The 15,487-nt window shown below is 33.4% G+C and overlaps 3 protein-coding genes across 6 annotated transcripts; 2 read left to right on the top strand and 1 right to left on the bottom strand.

Annotated features, from left to right (window-relative positions):
* Positions 1-3,602: 3,602 nt before the first annotated feature.
* On the top strand, positions 3,603-6,492 carry LOC123224924 (suppressor protein SRP40). Of its 2 annotated transcripts, none has more exons than XM_044648705.1 (4): positions 3,603-3,872; positions 4,313-4,683; positions 5,192-5,234; positions 5,837-6,492. In XM_044648705.1, exons 1-4 carry the CDS (start codon positions 3,746-3,748, stop codon positions 6,292-6,294), a joined length of 999 nt encoding a protein of 332 aa, XP_044504640.1. In that variant the 5' UTR covers positions 3,603-3,745; the 3' UTR covers positions 6,295-6,492. The 2 variants fall into 2 exon arrangements, with proteins under 2 accessions (XP_044504640.1, XP_044504638.1); XM_044648703.1 differs by having other exon boundaries at positions 3,608-3,872; positions 5,831-6,492.
* A 3,597-nt stretch (positions 6,493-10,089) lies between these two features.
* Positions 10,090-11,476, top strand: LOC123226334 (E3 ubiquitin-protein ligase SINA-like 10). The gene is made up of 2 exons (XM_044650840.1): positions 10,090-10,476; positions 11,384-11,476. Exons 1-2 carry the CDS (start codon positions 10,090-10,092, stop codon positions 11,474-11,476), a joined length of 480 nt encoding a protein of 159 aa, XP_044506775.1.
* Positions 11,477-11,902: 426 nt separating this feature from the next.
* On the bottom strand, positions 11,903-14,434 carry LOC123225729 (E3 ubiquitin-protein ligase SINA-like 10). 3 transcript variants are annotated; one of them, XM_044649847.1, is made up of 4 exons: positions 14,216-14,434; positions 13,901-14,132; positions 12,850-13,525; positions 11,903-12,365 (listed from the first exon to the last, which is right to left on the bottom strand). In XM_044649847.1, exons 2-4 carry the CDS (start codon positions 14,123-14,125, stop codon positions 12,298-12,300), a joined length of 969 nt encoding a protein of 322 aa, XP_044505782.1. In that variant the 5' UTR covers positions 14,126-14,132; positions 14,216-14,434; the 3' UTR covers positions 11,903-12,297. The 3 variants fall into 3 exon arrangements, with proteins under 3 accessions (XP_044505782.1, XP_044505783.1, XP_044505784.1); XM_044649848.1 differs by having other exon boundaries at positions 13,901-14,434; XM_044649849.1 differs by lacking the exon at positions 11,903-12,365 and having other exon boundaries at positions 12,674-13,525; positions 14,216-14,433.
* Between the last annotated feature and the right edge of the window lie 1,053 nt (positions 14,435-15,487).

Here is a 15,487-nt window from a genome sequence, read left to right as displayed (position 1 = left end):
TATCAGTATTTAAAACAAGATTTATACATATATATTAGATAAAATCAAATGAATTTAAAATTATTGAGTTTAAGTTTTTGAGGTTAAATACACAAATTATAAACTCAGGAAACTGATTTTGGCTGGGAAAGTTGTTTTAGGAGAGGGGTTGGCAGCACAAATTTGGGGGTTGACCTGAAATTTGCTTAAAGGGGTCGAAGGGGTTGGCGCCAACCCCTTAATTTAAATTGAAGGGGTTGGCCTTTATATAACAAAAATTAAGGGGTTTGCGTATCTCCAAGCCCTTTATTTCTTATTTAAATAAAATTTTTATTTTGGATTTATTTAATTTTTATATAAATAAATATATATATTTTTATTTTTATTTTGGCTTTATTTAATTTTAGCTTGGGTGTTGGTGAAGCCAAGCTCTAGGTTGGCGGCCCCAATCCGTTCTCCATCTAGAAAATTTTCAGATCATAATTTTTGTATTTTTTGACCATTAATACAATATTAAACAATATTATAACAACTTTAAATAATGAAAACAACATGAAATAACAACATTAAACAGTCTAACAACATGAAATCATAACAAAATTAAATTTCACATGAATCAACCATATATTATTTGATTTTCAATTATTCATAAAGAAAACACATAACATATGAGCTTTATAATGACTTTCTCACGGGTTTTATTTTTCAATCACATGTATTCTCTATTGAATAAGTGTTTTTCTTATGCTGCGGAGATTCCTTTCTCATTGGAAAGTTGAAGAAAAAGATTTTCTCTTTCTACATGCAGGAGTTACATCAATAGGGGTATTTTGGAAAAATAAAATACTGTTGTGGTATTTTTATTTAAGCTTTAAAATGGGTGTTATATATATATACACGGTTAAAAAAAAAGTAAAAATTTCGATTTCCCTTTATCAGAGGCCTCAAATTTGAAGGAAATAGTTGTTTTGACATAGGACAATGTGAGTTTTTAAAAAGTAACCCCAAGAATGGTTGATTGAGCTTTTTAATCCCGGTCAAAGTTGTTTTTCCTTATTAATTTTGAAAATCCTATTTACCCACTCATGGATAATTAAAATTAACTGAGTCTGTTAGTTATATTATTTTCCTTACTAAACCCTAAAAATTAATAATTTTCTCCCAACCCAAGTTTTTAGAAACAACATTTCCCCCCCTAGGGTTTCCAATTTTTCAAATTCAATTTTTCGACAAAGAAAAGACTTCTCTAGTGATCTCCAGACAACGTCTCTTTCTTTCTAGTGCATCTTCCTTCTGGTTGTCCTCCTCGATATCATCATTGACAAAGGCAAATCGATGAAGAGTATTCAACATCAATGAAAATCTCGTCTTTTTCGAAACAAAGATGAGTCGTCTTTGTTGACGACAACACCGAGGAGGACTGTCGGAAGGAGGACTTGTAGAAGAAGAAGAGATATTGTTTAGAGATCATCATAGAAGTCTCTTCATTGTTGAAAAATTGAATCTAAAAAATTTGAAACTCTAGGAGGAAAAATGCTATTTTTGAAGACTTGGATTAGAGAAAAATTGTTAGTTTTTAGGGTATGGGGGAAAAAATGAGATCAAATTTAAGTTTATTTTTAATATTAAATGTAAAATAACGATTTTGTTTTTAAAACTAACTAACTTAACTATTCATGAGATTTTTAAAGTTAATAGAAGAAAACTTAAAATATCAGTATACTTTGGGTGGGAATAAGTCCTTTGGCCTTTAATCTTCTCAATCTTGGCTTAATTTTGAAAAATAGCTTAAATGCATGCACTTAAATTAATTCTTGGGAGAAAAACAGGCTCATTCACTGCTTCCGTAAACAAAGTGTCTCTCTCAAGAATCAAGGAATCATGAATAAAAGTATACCTTTTCTATAATAATGCTTTAGTTATAAAATCAACTTTCTTGCAAGATTGCCCAACGAAAGTCTTATAATTTAAAGCATCCGTGACTAGAAGATGCATATTATAAGCCCTCCTCCCATCCCATCCCTTCGGAAGATAAGAAAGAATTAAAAAAGAATGAGAGAAGGCCAGCAGCGTCAAGACTCAAAGACGGCTATATCTTAATTGGCCTGGCTGTAGGCCATGCATAAACAAAAACAATTATGCAAATACAAAAATCAATCAACATGGCCGGCTGCAGCCAAACCTCCTCCATTAGCCAACTCTAGCAACAATCATGCTTTCGTCTACCAGCTGCCCTTGCCTCCTGTAGCTTGATTCACAAGAGTTTCTTCCATCTTTCGCAGACACTAGGCCTCAGACTTAATTACATGCCCAAATCTTCTGTTTTTAGATTGTAATCGTGGGAGGAGAATTGTGTAGGCAGAAGAACTGATGAACAAAGAGAAGTTGATTCCATCATTGAATGTTGGGAACCTTTTTGAGAAAGATTGAATTGAATGCGAAGGTGATGGATGTGGAGAAACAAAGTTATGTTTACAGATGCAAATCTTAAAGACTTCTAAGGTAAGTCTAAGGGCTCAGTGCGTTTTTGAAACGTGTCATTTCTCGGCGCTATCTGAAAGGTGTTGGCTTCTGATTAATGGGTGGCAGTTGGCTCCCAAGGAAGCTGGCCAACAACTGAGCTCGGCACTTGATTATTTCTCAGAATTTTAATTATTATTTATTAATAAAAAATTTATTTTTTATTAAACAAATCAAACCAAATTTTAAATTTTTTTATTGAATTTATTAATTTTTTTTTATTTTAAACTTTCAAATCTTTTTATATAAAAACAAACTTTTAATATTTATTACAAACTTAATTTATATAAAAATAAATTCAATCATGGAATATATAAACTTTTTTGGTATTTTCTAAAATCATCCTTTGTCTTTATCATTTGTATGAGGCAAACCTCTAGTAATTTTCTACAATCTCTTAATCATGTGTGCTTCATATAGATTTTTTCGACGTCATTCTAAGTTAGATTAGAGGGCAATGTACATATTAAATCTTCTTTAAACACCAACATATCCGTGAAATGATTTTTTTATTATAATTATGGTGTAATAAATAAATTGTGTTAAAAATATTATTGTTCATTTTATATATTCAATATCATTTTACTTTGCTTATAATAAAAAGTTAAATAATAGGTAAATAAATAATATTTTAATAAATAATAATGTGTTATAATATGATTAAATAATTTTGAATTAAGAATAAAAATATATCAAATCACTTACATGAAAACTAACTAACTTGTTAAATATTTAAGAAGGATTTAGTTAAAGTAATTACTATAATAATTTATTTTTTATTTTTTATATTATTTTATTAATAAAATATTTTAATAACATTGTATGATAAATAATAATATGATAAATAATATAAAAAGTAATTTAATTATTATTTTAATTTTAAATATTAAAAAATTAATAAAACAATCTTAATTTGGGTTCCGCAAAAGATTTTAAAACAAACCCGTTGAATTAAAATACATATTTTCGATGATTTAAAAATAAAAGCTTACACATTTAATCAAGACAAGTTTAATCAATTTAATGCAAATATTCAAACGTGAGCTCCTACACGAAGCAACTAATTAACTAACTCCACCACTCAGAAAGACCAAACTACCCTCTATCCACAAACTCCCCTCTCTTTACTTGTCGGCAACTGGCAACTGCCATCTGCAACTTACCAGAAAAAAAAAAAACCCTAGAATTATAGGGTTAAATTCTGCTCGAATTGTTCATAATTTCATGAATTGGAAAGCTTTCAACAATGGCTAACAACAATGAAGAGCCTAGCACTGCTCCAGCGCCTAATCGCTGGTACAACATTACTTTAGGCTCCTCCTTCAGAGACCACCACCACAGTCGTCAATCTCCCAAGTTCTGCACTTTACGCTGTAAGTATTTCTGTATTCTTTAACAAAGCTCAAAATATTTTCAGGGTTCTGTTTGTTTAAGGGGAAAACCAAGTAAAACGTGATAAAAATTTAAACTTTGTGTCGGTTTAATATTGTTTTGGTTTCTAAAACTTGAGGAGTGAGTTCAAGGGAGCAAGTAGAGATTGTAAAGTTTAGATTTATGATTCTTTGGAAGTGTTAAACGAGTTTATGTTTAAAAATGAAACTTTGATATTATAGTAGCTGAATTGACCTTAAGTTGGCTGCCAAATTTGCATTTTGGAGAAAAAGGAAATCATCTTTCAATGGTTCTGTGGCGGTTAACATCTGAATCAAGCTCAAACCATCACTTTTCATGAGGGTTCAATTGGTTGGGTTTTGTTGTATTGTTGATGTTCTGATACCATTTTGATATGTTTTCTCTTTTTTCTTTTTCCCAGATGAATTTAAACCAGCTTCTATAGATCGGAGCCAACCTGGATCACTCCATAAGAGCAGGGATAACAGGGTTACGGTAGAATTTCAAAACAATCAGCATGGAAAACCCAAGGTGATCTTTGAGGGTGTTGGTGAAGATTACAGGGACAAGGACAATGATGCAGTTTTACTTTTTGATGGTGAGACATGTCGATTGGAGCGATTGCACCAAGCTGTGAAGCGATTGAGGCATGTTCGTATACCTGGTGAGCCTTCAGCTGCAGCCGCATCAACCATGACTACTTTGGTCACACCAGTGGTGGAATCTCACTCAACTACGGTTAGTAAAGGGTCAAAACTGCAGCCTGTGAGCTCAGGCATAGTTCATGAAAAGGTAAGCCTGAAGATTTTTAAATATATTAGTATGTGAAGAGTGATCTTGTAGGAAAAGTATCATTGAAGAATATTATAAATTATTTTTTTCAGTTTCTCAGTTCTAAAATGGACTGCTTTACCTCTGAGTTGACGTGTGAGACAGTAATTATGTATTTTAGGAGTGACATTCTATTCATGTAATTTCAAATTGGCTTCACATGAAGAGCCATTATAACTTAGAGATTTTCTTTCCACTCAACACATAATTTATATCCATCAGCAGGTGCTGCAAGAGCTACTGAAAAAAGATAAAATTTAATTGATTGGAATCATCCTTGTGAGTTGTGACAGCTGAAAGCTTGTGTGATTACTGCATTTAGTGTAGTTGAATGTATCATGTACTGCAGAAATCTTATCTATTTTTTCTTCTTCTTTCTTCAGAAAATGAAATTTTTTATTTTTAAATGCTTCTGTTTTAACATTTATAATGGATTTTCTGTTCATGCTGTTCCGTATGCAACTTCCAGGTTCAGGTGGGGCAGATTGACACTGGAAAGTCAACAAACTTAGGTATGATTCCTATATTTTCTTTTATCTAGTTCCCATTAAAGTCCTATATGGATTCAGTCCTGGATAAAGTAAAAGGTTAGTCACTGCACTGAAGATTAAATGCTTCAGCTAATGTCAAATTGGTATGTAGTTAATCTGAATAGAAAGACTCAAGTTCTTTGATTTTCTTCTTTCACACAAATAGTTTTTTTCACAGTCCTAGAAGCCACTGGGCTCCAGCCAATCTCTCTGATTTCTGCATCAGAGTGTTTGGGTTCTTGGTCTTTGTTTTTCTTGTTCTTGTTGGTGCACCAGAAGCACATCCGTTTGTGCCTAGTAAGCAAGATGAATGAATATTACACCAATTTTGTAGATGTACATAAAATTAAAAAATAAAATGATTTTGACCTGCTTTAATTACTATATATGATCCAAAATTCCCTTCATTTAGGTGACATGTTAAAAACGTGTCAGAATTGCAAAATTTTAACCAGGTACCTGTTTTCCTTCAAACAAAATCTCAGAAACTGAGTAATTGTGATTGCGTTTATTTCCAGTTTCATCTAAATCTGTAATTTGAAAAGTTTTATTACATCAACTAAAATTTCTCCTGCCAGATGCAGAACCTCAAAGTGAAAAGGATGTGGAGTGTTCAGCTGTTCCTAATCCATCAATATCATCACCATTTGCTGAGAATATTCAAGCAGATGAATATGTAGAAATAGTTGATGACAATGATGATGGTTGTGAGATGGGAAATAGAGGGAATGCTTCTAAACAGGAGTTCCGCACTGGTCTTGATATTGATATCAACTTACCGCATCAAATTGACATGGATGAAGAAATAGCTGATGTAGATGTTAGTGATGACGACGCAGATAAGGGCCCTAATGCCGCCGAAGCTCTTAGAGCTCAGGTAAATGCTGAATGTCAAAAGAAACAAACTTCAAGCTCAAGCAGCAGCAGTGATAGTGAGAGTAGTGAGACAGAAAGTGGGAGCGGCAGTGGGACTGGAAGTGTGAGTGCAAGTACTAGCAGTGATAGCGAAAGTAGTGAGGCTGACTCAGTCAACTCTATCTGAGATATCTGAGTCATGCAAGCCATTCAGCAACTCCACTCTGTTGGTGTAGCAGACAGTGGCGAAGTTGTGGAATGTTATTCTACTGATGCTTATTTGTAGGGAAGCTTTGATTCATATGCACTGGTGGTTGTACAAAAATAGAGCTTAAGTTATTTATGTATTTATAATCTAGGTCGGTTCTTGCCATTTGATATTAAACTGATCAACTGACGTACCTATAAATTATGGTGGTATGAGTAAAAATTAAAGCTTGCACATTCTGCTGCAGGGATGGAAGGTTCATATTTAGCTGATGAGGGTGCACTCATCATGAATGTCCATTAACCAATTGCAGTTTTTGGAATTAAGAGGTGCATATTGGCATTTTCTAACAAGTTATGCTCAGATTGTTGACCGATGACATGAACTATTAGGTATACTGCACTTGGTAACAGATGCATAAAACTATATTATACTCAGGCGTGCTTAGCTTAAATGCTCTGGGTTATATTGGGCCATAAGCAATATGTTTTTGCATAGATGAAGAAACTTCAGAAAAGGTTTCATCTCCAAAAAGGAAGAAAACCCCAAAGCTCACACAGGACAGGAAGCGATTGAACTATAAAGCTGAGCAGCTAGAAAGTGCTAATAAAAACGGGAAAAATGCTATTATGTTGGCACGTTGAGAACTGTTATGAATCAAATAAATAAAATTTGCACCCTACCAATCCTCTCAAACTTATATTCAGTAATTGATAGCCACTTAAACAACAAAGGTGAACTATGTATAGGCCAGTTAAAATTAGGTGAAAAAGGGGGTAGGAGATGACTCAGATCTCATACAGGAGCAGAAGTTTCCTTTACTCGTGATCTGCCGCTGTCATCGTCACTACCTTGATCCCTTTTATCTGTTCTGAGAAAGCTTATCCTCTGAGGGATAGTTCTTCCTCGCTTTCTTGCTGCCTTCAACTTTCCACATATCCCACACCTTGGTTTTGGGTGGAGGTACTGCTTCTCCAGACGGCGCAACTAATCCTGGCTTACCATCATCAATAACTTCATCTACCAATCCATATTCCTTGGCTTCCCAAGCATTCATGAAATTATCGCGGTCAGTGCCCACTTCAATCTGAAAACAACCAGAATTTCAAAAGTGTAAGAAACCAAAAAGGAGAATTCTGTAAATGGAAAAAGAGCAACAACTAGATAATACAGAAATGTGGAGGCAAAGAAAGTTTAAGAAAAGCACTACAGAAAGCATCACAGAAATTTGATCAAACTAATTTTATATTTTTCAGAGTACGCATTATTTTCTATTGATATCACGAAATATATATAATATATAGAGAGATAATAAGGGTTTACATGCAAAATTAAAATCCTAATTTTTAGTAATATTCTCTATTTCTTATACTAATGATTAAAAATTAATTATTTTCTAGCAAAGATTAATTTTTAGAGGTGTGCACAGTCTGGTTTGATACAGTTTATAATATTTTTCAACCCAAACTAAAAGAAACTATTTGAAAAAAATTCAAACTAAATCAAACTAGTTTAGATTACAAACCAAATCAAACTAAACTGAAAATATACAGTTTAATGTGGTTTGGTTTACGGTTTGAATCGAATAAAAATCATTCACTATTATAATGGTGAACATATTCTAAAATAAGCTAATAAAAAATATTACTGTTTCAACTTTGCTGTTTAAAAGAGTCTCACTAGCTTTAGAATCACAATTACGATTTTCAAAATTATCTTTAGTATGTGAACAATAAAAATTCAACTCGACTAACTTTCCATCAGTTTTGGATTGAATTAGTCTGTGGATCCAATTATCACCAGCATAATCTCAAACAGTTTTTTTTCCAATTCAAGCGAATAATAATGTTCTATTTCCTTGCAGTAAATTATAGCATGCCCTTCTTTATATCGATGTCAATATTTTTAGCAAGAAACATACAAGAAAAGCTGCATCTAACTAAAAGATTACAATCACTGAAAAAAATGATTAAAATTATACCTCTCATAACCTACAAAATCACATATAACACACATCCACAAGTTCTTAAAAGTTTGACAGATAATAAATATTTATTTTTTAGATTACTGCTAACAATATTGGCAACCCTATACAGAATGCCAAAAAAAATAGTCATCAACTTTCAAATGATCAAAAGGCATAATTAGCGGAAACTCATCATTGATATCTTTCATCCACAAAATTTAATAAAATATATATTAGATAATCTCGTACTAACATTAATTAAAGAGATTCCCTATATATATATATATATATATATATATATATATATATATATATATATATAATTTCACATTACATACACTTGCATGAGATATTACATATTAGAAACTTGTAGCTACAATGCCAAAAAGTTTAGATGATTGAGTTTTAAATGCAAAAACTCAACTACTACAAAATCATGAATATTATGATTCAATTAAATAAATGCTAAAAACACAAAGGTAATGTCAAAATTTTTGGGTAATAATCGAATCATATTCTCTACTATTATCTAACAGAGCATACAATTTATTAAGAGATTTTCTCCCAAATCACATAGAATGAGAAACATTTTCTCAACAAATCCCTGATAAAGTATGAACATTTACTTTTAAATATTTAAATTTATTAGATCCCAAATCATTGATGTCTTTGAAGTAAATTAATAATTCACCAGCGACAACAACGACAAGTTGACTAACAATGAGTTGACCGACGATGAGTTGATCGATACTTTAAATGACAATTGAGACCAAGAAAACGGTGATAAAACTATGATTTCCAATGAGAAAGACCCATGGTGATAACAGAGATTCAAGGTAGATGTTGTAGTGGTAGAGGAGAAATTAAGATAGGAGAGAAAGTGCAACGACAAAGGAGAAACTAAGGCAAGAAAGAAAGTTTGGTGAGATGAGTTAAAACTTAGGGTTTTAATAATTTTTATAAAATAAAAATAATATATATATATATACACACACATATACTATTTATTGTTTAGTTCAGTTTTGAAAATCATCTAAACCGTTATTTAAACTGTAAACTGTTATTCAAAATTTTTTTAACCCAAATCAAACTATAATTTATAATTTGAACCAAATTATGTATACCCCTATTAATTTTCCTTTTATTGATTCCTAAAACTCAATGAATAATTTGTTATTTTTAAGAGTAAATTTCTTGTTCAAAGCAATTTGCTTTTAAATAGCATGTCTATCCAGTTCGGATTAGGTTGGAGGCCTATCATTGTCCTTGAAGGTGAAATTGTCAAAAATATATATTAAAATTAAAAATATAGATTTTGAAATTTATATTAGATAAAATTAATTCGTTTATGTTAAGGTTTAATTCACATACTTATAAATTATTCATTTTACTCAGTTTTGCTCTTTCTTTTTATTTGAGTCTAACACACCCGCTCAAATATAATCACCTACACTATTAAATTCATTGTTTGATTCAATCAGTTTTTAGTTAAATATATTATCATTTATATTTAAAAACACTTTAAACTATTAAATCTATTACCTGACTCATATTATAATATCATGTTAAAAGTATATATTAAATTTATAAATATAAAAATTAAAAATTATATTATAAAAATTAATTAATTAATATTAAAATTTAATTTATTTATATATTATTCACTTTGTTTAATTTTATTGTATGTGTGATTCTCTTTCCCTTTTAGTATGGTGCCAACAGAAATCAACCCCGTACAGTTTATCCATCGTCCCATCAAGGGGAATAAGGTGAAAAAAGTTAGCAATCCGTACTGAGGGAAGAGAGAAATGGCAAAATTTTCGGTTGGTAGTTTCGAAGAGGGAGAGGGATCCAGCTCAAGGAACCAAAAGAGACGGAGAATGGACCGTCAACCTCAACCCGACTCCATAGAAACTGTTGTAGAAGAAGTTTATGATGGAGATGAAGAGACAGGGTCCATAGATCAGGATTATGTAGTATACCTTTCTAATCAAGAAGCCACTTTAGAAGATGAACAAGAACAAGATGCCGGATCTGGAGAAGAAGAAGAAGCGGTTAATAATCCTGTTGATGAAGAGATGGATGAGCCGGTGGTGGAACCCGGTAAAAACGAGTCAGTTTCGGTGACACTAATCGACCCAGAAGTTTTTGATTGCCCGATCTGCTGTAACCCCTTGTCCGCTCCCGTCTTTCAGGTTTGCTTTTTTCCTCCAAGTTCTGTCTTTTATCATTTGGGTAGTTTTTTTGTTCAGAATGAATTGTTAGGGCTTTTTCTTTTTTCTCATTTTTATTTATTATGGAATTGATTGTCGTACTGTAGAGATGCATGGGTACCTGTTTGTTGCAGACCGTTGGATGATACTTTCCCGGTATGCTAGAATTACACCAGAATAAAAGTTTAGGGTTTTTCTTATTGGGATAGTTGAGAAAACAGTTCAGGCCAGTTATGGTGAAAACCTTGCAGGCTTCCTAATATTTTTGAGAATAAGTTTGGTTAGTTTAGGCTAGTTTGCATATACTTGTGACTAAGGTAACTTGCAGTATGCTTATGAATTTGTTGGGTAATTAACTGTAAATACCAAGGATATTAAGTAGAATTTATTGGTTTCCTTATTTAAGTAGGAAGAGAATTAGAGAAGCTAAGAAACCCTTACATTGAAGCTATTTAGCTTTCCTCATCCTGTTTTGGGTCTCTTTTTTAAGTATTTATACAAATTAAAAACCTTATAATGTTTTTTCATTTGGAACAATACAAATATATGGTCGTTAGTCCTTTTTCTAAAATTTCAGATTAGTATGTGACCTTGAATGTGCTTGAAGGGTTAGGAGCTTAGGATTGGGATGGACACATTCGTGATTTGCGAATTGCAATCAAGTGTTTGGTTTGTTTGTCTTTAAGTTTCTCCTTATCTACCTCTTTTATCTTTATATCTGGATCGATGGAACCAGTCTAACGAAATCCCACCCACCACCTCTTTTAGATTCATTTAGGTGGTGAAGATTGTTTCTACTTACACAGTGACTTGGATTGTAAGCCGAGAAATTGTCACCACCTCATAAATAATTCAAGATTGTGGTGTTAATAAACCTTTCTGAGTGCAGGTTAATGAGATGCAGAGTTTTCTTTATATTTTGAAATGTTTAAATAGGACTGCAGGAGTTAGGCTAATAGTTCATGGTTACTTAAAAGGATAATCTTACGTTTTTATGCTTTGAAAATATTTGTGTTTAGTATCTATTTCATTACATTCATACAAACATACATACTGGAAGATATTGCTATGTTGAAAGCTCTCCATTTTAATGTTAAATGTACTGCTATCATGACGAATCTAGGCTATATACTGTCATATCCTACACTGGTTCAAGAATGAATGAACGCTAGTGTGCATGTTCTGAAATTTGTCCCTACATTAGCAATTCCTTGGTCAAATATAACAATCTGACGTCTTTTCCATGCATGTGGCATTTCAGTGTGAAAACGGGCATATAGCTTGCTCTTCCTGCTGCACCAAAATTATGAACAAATGTCCTTCCTGCTGTTTGCCTATTGGATATAACCGTTGCCGGGCAATTGAGAAAGTTTTAGATTCCATCCAAGTAAAATGTCAAAACGCAAAGTACGGGTGCAAAGAAACAGTGAGTATTAGCAAGGAACTTGTTCATACAAAGACATGCCACTACGCACCATGCTCATGCCCTATGTCAGACTGCAATTTTGTTGGTTCTTGTACCCAGTTATACAAACACTTCAGGGATGAACATTTGAATTCACGGGCACAATTTCAACACAACAAAGTCTTCCAAGTCACCTTAAATTATGATGACACTTTCCTTATACTTCAAGAAGAGAAGGATGGTGTCTTATTTATGCTTCTGAACAACAAAATTGATGCTGTGGCGAATGCAGTTTCTATTTGCTGTATTGCGCCCTCAGCAAAGGGGGGGTTTAGTTATAATATTGTGGCAAAATCTGAGGGAAGTATCATTACATTTCAGTCTTGCACAAAGGACATTCAAAGTCGGATCGATGACCAGCCTTCATCTTGCACCCTTCTACTTCCAGCTGATTCCTTTAGTAATTCTGGGCAGTTTAAGTTGGAGATTTGCATAAGGCATAGCAGGTGAAATAAGAAATTAATTTTCAGGACCATGTATATGTAAAAAGGAGAAAAATACGATCATGTTGATACAAAGTAACTCATCAGTAAACAAGTATTGTGTTGTATCATCTGAAATGTATATTTTATTTTCAACAGGGAGAGGCGTGAAGATTCCCACATTATAAATTGTTTCTATTATAACATTAACAAGAAATATTTCAAACAAAGTTTATACAGGAGATAAAGATTGTCAACAGGGTAGTTTAACAGAAAACTGAATATCCGCATGGAATCTGAAAATCAAGTTTCTAATAGAACAGAGTGTGATTGCATTTCATGTTTCCAATAACAATTCTTGTCATAAATACCAGGCAACAATAAACGATAATGCAACTACCCCTCAGAGGGAATCTTAACATCAGGCAATATTTACAACTCTGTTAAATAAGCCAAGATCAAGCTCACCAGCAGTTGCATCAGGCCTCCAAATGCACACAACCAACTCCAGCTTCCCGCAAGAACCAATGAAATTAGATGGAACTACAAGGAACCCTACTGTATCCAACCCAAATACTGAAAGAGGGTCATCAAGCAGATCTTTAGCGCACAAACAAGTCGACTGGAAGTTAAGGGTGGTGGCAGAAGTTCCCATTCTTGACAAAATATCATAGTTCCATGTCTGTGATCCAGTTCCTATACAACTGACTAATATAACATTGCCAAGCCGTTCAGTTTTGTTGTAGAGAATAAAGAGGACACCATCTTCCTCTTCTTGAAGAACAAGGAACTTCTCATCTGCTTTTAAGGTTACCTGCATGTTGTGATTGTATTGGAATTTTACTGCTGAATCCTCATGGTTATCGCGGTAGTGTTTGTATAACTGGCTAGATGAACCAACAAAAATGCAATCCGAAAGGGGGCACGAACATGGCAAATACATACATGTCTTCTCATGTTCATGTTTGGTTTGGTAAGTCATTGTTGATCGACACCCATAAATTGCATTTTGGCATGAGATAATGACTGATTCTAAGATCTTCTCAACCGCCCTGTTACGGTAAGCAATATTACAAAAGCAGGAAGCACATCTATTCGTAAGTTTGGTGGAGCAAGAAGAGCAAGAAATATGACCATTTTCACACTGCATGGAAACCAAAGATAGCAGGAATCACCATACTGAAATGAATATCTGATTTGCCACAGCAAAAAAATTTATCAGAGACAGTTTTGCACATGAACATTTATACAGGCAAACGAGTTTCTCTTCGCAAATCATTATTTATTCTCTTAAGAAAAAAGGAATCCCTTGAAAATTCACTAACTTTCTGGACCCGTATAGATTTTCCTCAATTGGCTTGTGCTAAAGTTGTTAAATTTCCCCAATTGTGAAAAGAAAAGATGAAGCTTGGATAAGAAAGGCATGAGATAATCCAAGTCAGCCTTACTAACCACAAACCCAAAACATCTTGTAAAGAAATTCAACACAAAAGATTAAGAAGTTTCAAGAGAGAAAAACCTGAAAAACAGGAGGTGTCAAGGGCTCAAAGCAAATGGGGCAGTCAAAAACCTCTGGGTTAGTTAAGCGGAAAGGCAAAGAAAGTCCCACAACATCGTTCCTCTGCAGGTTACCATCAATATTATTGTTTGGATCAGGAATTTCTTCTCTGAAGTTGGTCTGAGGTCGACGGAAACGAGCCATCTTTCTCCTCCTCATGGACCTTCTATTAAGATTTGCCTCCATTTTCGCCCTGGATTTGGTTTTTAGCACATATATAACTTTATTCAATGAATTAAATAAGCAACTTCACAGTAACATAATGAATGTGTATACCTAAATTGAAAGAGAAATTCCACTAAGTTAGGTGTTAGTTATCAGGAACCAATATAAGCCTTCAAGTATGCCAAGACTCGAGCTATAGCACTAGGATTTGCAAAGAAAAAAGAGCAAAAGAATCAAACCCTAATCTATGAGGAAGAACGAAAAGTGAACGAGAGAGGAAGGGTTCTCTGGAAAAGAAGGGAGACTTTTGATTAAAAGTTAAAGATATTTCAGCCTATTTATCTGAGGCTGAATATCTTCATATTTTAAAAACACAATTGAATACTGGAAATTTTAACGAAGTCCTCTACATTTGATTCCTTGCATTTTCACCCATGTACTCTGGTATCCCCTCTTAAACTCAACTCCTCTCAGTAGCTGCTGCTCTTCCAAAAGCATACCAACATCCCCTCTTAAACTCAATCTTCTTAGCTTGAGACAGTGGCTTAACTTGATTTGACTTTGGATTCTGATCTTCCTTCTGTTTTTCTTTTTTAAATCGTCCTTTCTTTTGTTACCTTACCTTCCTTAAATCTTCCTTCTTAGCTTGAGACAGGAGCAGGGTACCATCCTTACAAAAATGAGTGAGGCAAACAACAGAACAAAGAGCTAGTGGAATGAAAGCATAAAAAGGAGGCGGCAAAATTAAAAAAAAAAAAAAAAAAGGAGGAACATTTGTTCAGCCAAAGTGAGCATTGGATGAAAAAATTGTGCAACAGGGAGAAGCATCAGCACTGAAAGGTCTTCAATGAAAGACAGAAAAATAAAAAACATGAAAGCTGAGGAAAGGTTGATGGCAGGAACCGACGCTAAGTGACAGCCGAGTGAGACAGCTGTCCAATAAGTAGAACATAAACATTGGCAGTCAGTTATTTGTGTAGGAAGAGAATCACAACAGAACAAAAGTTCCGGGCTTTACTTATTGGGATAGTAGAGAGAATATTCCGGGCCCGCTATGGCAAAAACATGTGCAGACTTCTTAATATTTTTTCTCAACAAACGTATCAGAATAAGTTTGGTTAGTTAAGGCTAGTTTCTCTATACTTGTGACTTGTGTAACTTGCAGTATGCTTATGAATTTGTTGGGTAATTAACTGTAAATACCAAGGATCTTAAGTGAAATTTATTGGTTTCCTTATTTGTGTAGGAAGAGAATTACAGTAGGTAAGAAACTCTTACATTGAAGCTGTTTAGCTTTCCTCATCCTGTTTTGGCTCTCTTTTTAAAGCATTCATACAATTCAATAACCTTCTAATGTTTCTTAGTTTTGAACAATTCAATTAT

This window comes from Mangifera indica, chromosome 9 (assembly GCF_011075055.1).
Source record: "Mangifera indica cultivar Alphonso chromosome 9, CATAS_Mindica_2.1, whole genome shotgun sequence".
Taxonomy (NCBI): domain Eukaryota; kingdom Viridiplantae; phylum Streptophyta; class Magnoliopsida; order Sapindales; family Anacardiaceae; genus Mangifera; species Mangifera indica.
This window is presented reverse-complemented; position numbering and strand designations above follow the sequence as displayed.

Excerpts from the sequence above, each read along its gene's own strand:
- LOC123224924 (XM_044648703.1), top strand. The coding sequence starts at position 3,746 with ATGGCTAACAACAATGAAGAGCCTAGCACTGCTCCAGCGCCTAATCGC. Across the intron at positions 3,873-4,312 it reads CAAGTTCTGCACTTTACGCT|ATGAATTTAAACCAGCTTCT; the intron begins GTAAGTATTTCT and ends TCTTTTTCCCAG. Across the intron at positions 5,235-5,830 it reads TGGAAAGTCAACAAACTTAG|ATGCAGAACCTCAAAGTGAA; the intron begins GTATGATTCCTA and ends TTCTCCTGCCAG.
- LOC123226334 (XM_044650840.1), top strand. The coding sequence starts at position 10,090 with ATGGCAAAATTTTCGGTTGGTAGTTTCGAAGAGGGAGAGGGATCCAGC. Across the intron at positions 10,477-11,383 it reads TGTCCGCTCCCGTCTTTCAG|GTTAATGAGATGCAGAGTTT; the intron begins GTTTGCTTTTTT and ends TTCTGAGTGCAG.
- LOC123225729 (XM_044649848.1), bottom strand. The coding sequence starts at position 14,125 with ATGGAGGCAAATCTTAATAGAAGGTCCATGAGGAGGAGAAAGATGGCT. Across the intron at positions 13,526-13,900 it reads TGACACCTCCTGTTTTTCAG|TGTGAAAATGGTCATATTTC; the intron begins GTTTTTCTCTCT and ends GTTTCCATGCAG. Across the intron at positions 12,366-12,849 it reads GAGGCCTGATGCAACTGCTG|AATTACTAAAGGAATCAGCT; the intron begins GTGAGCTTGATC and ends TAAACTGCCCAG.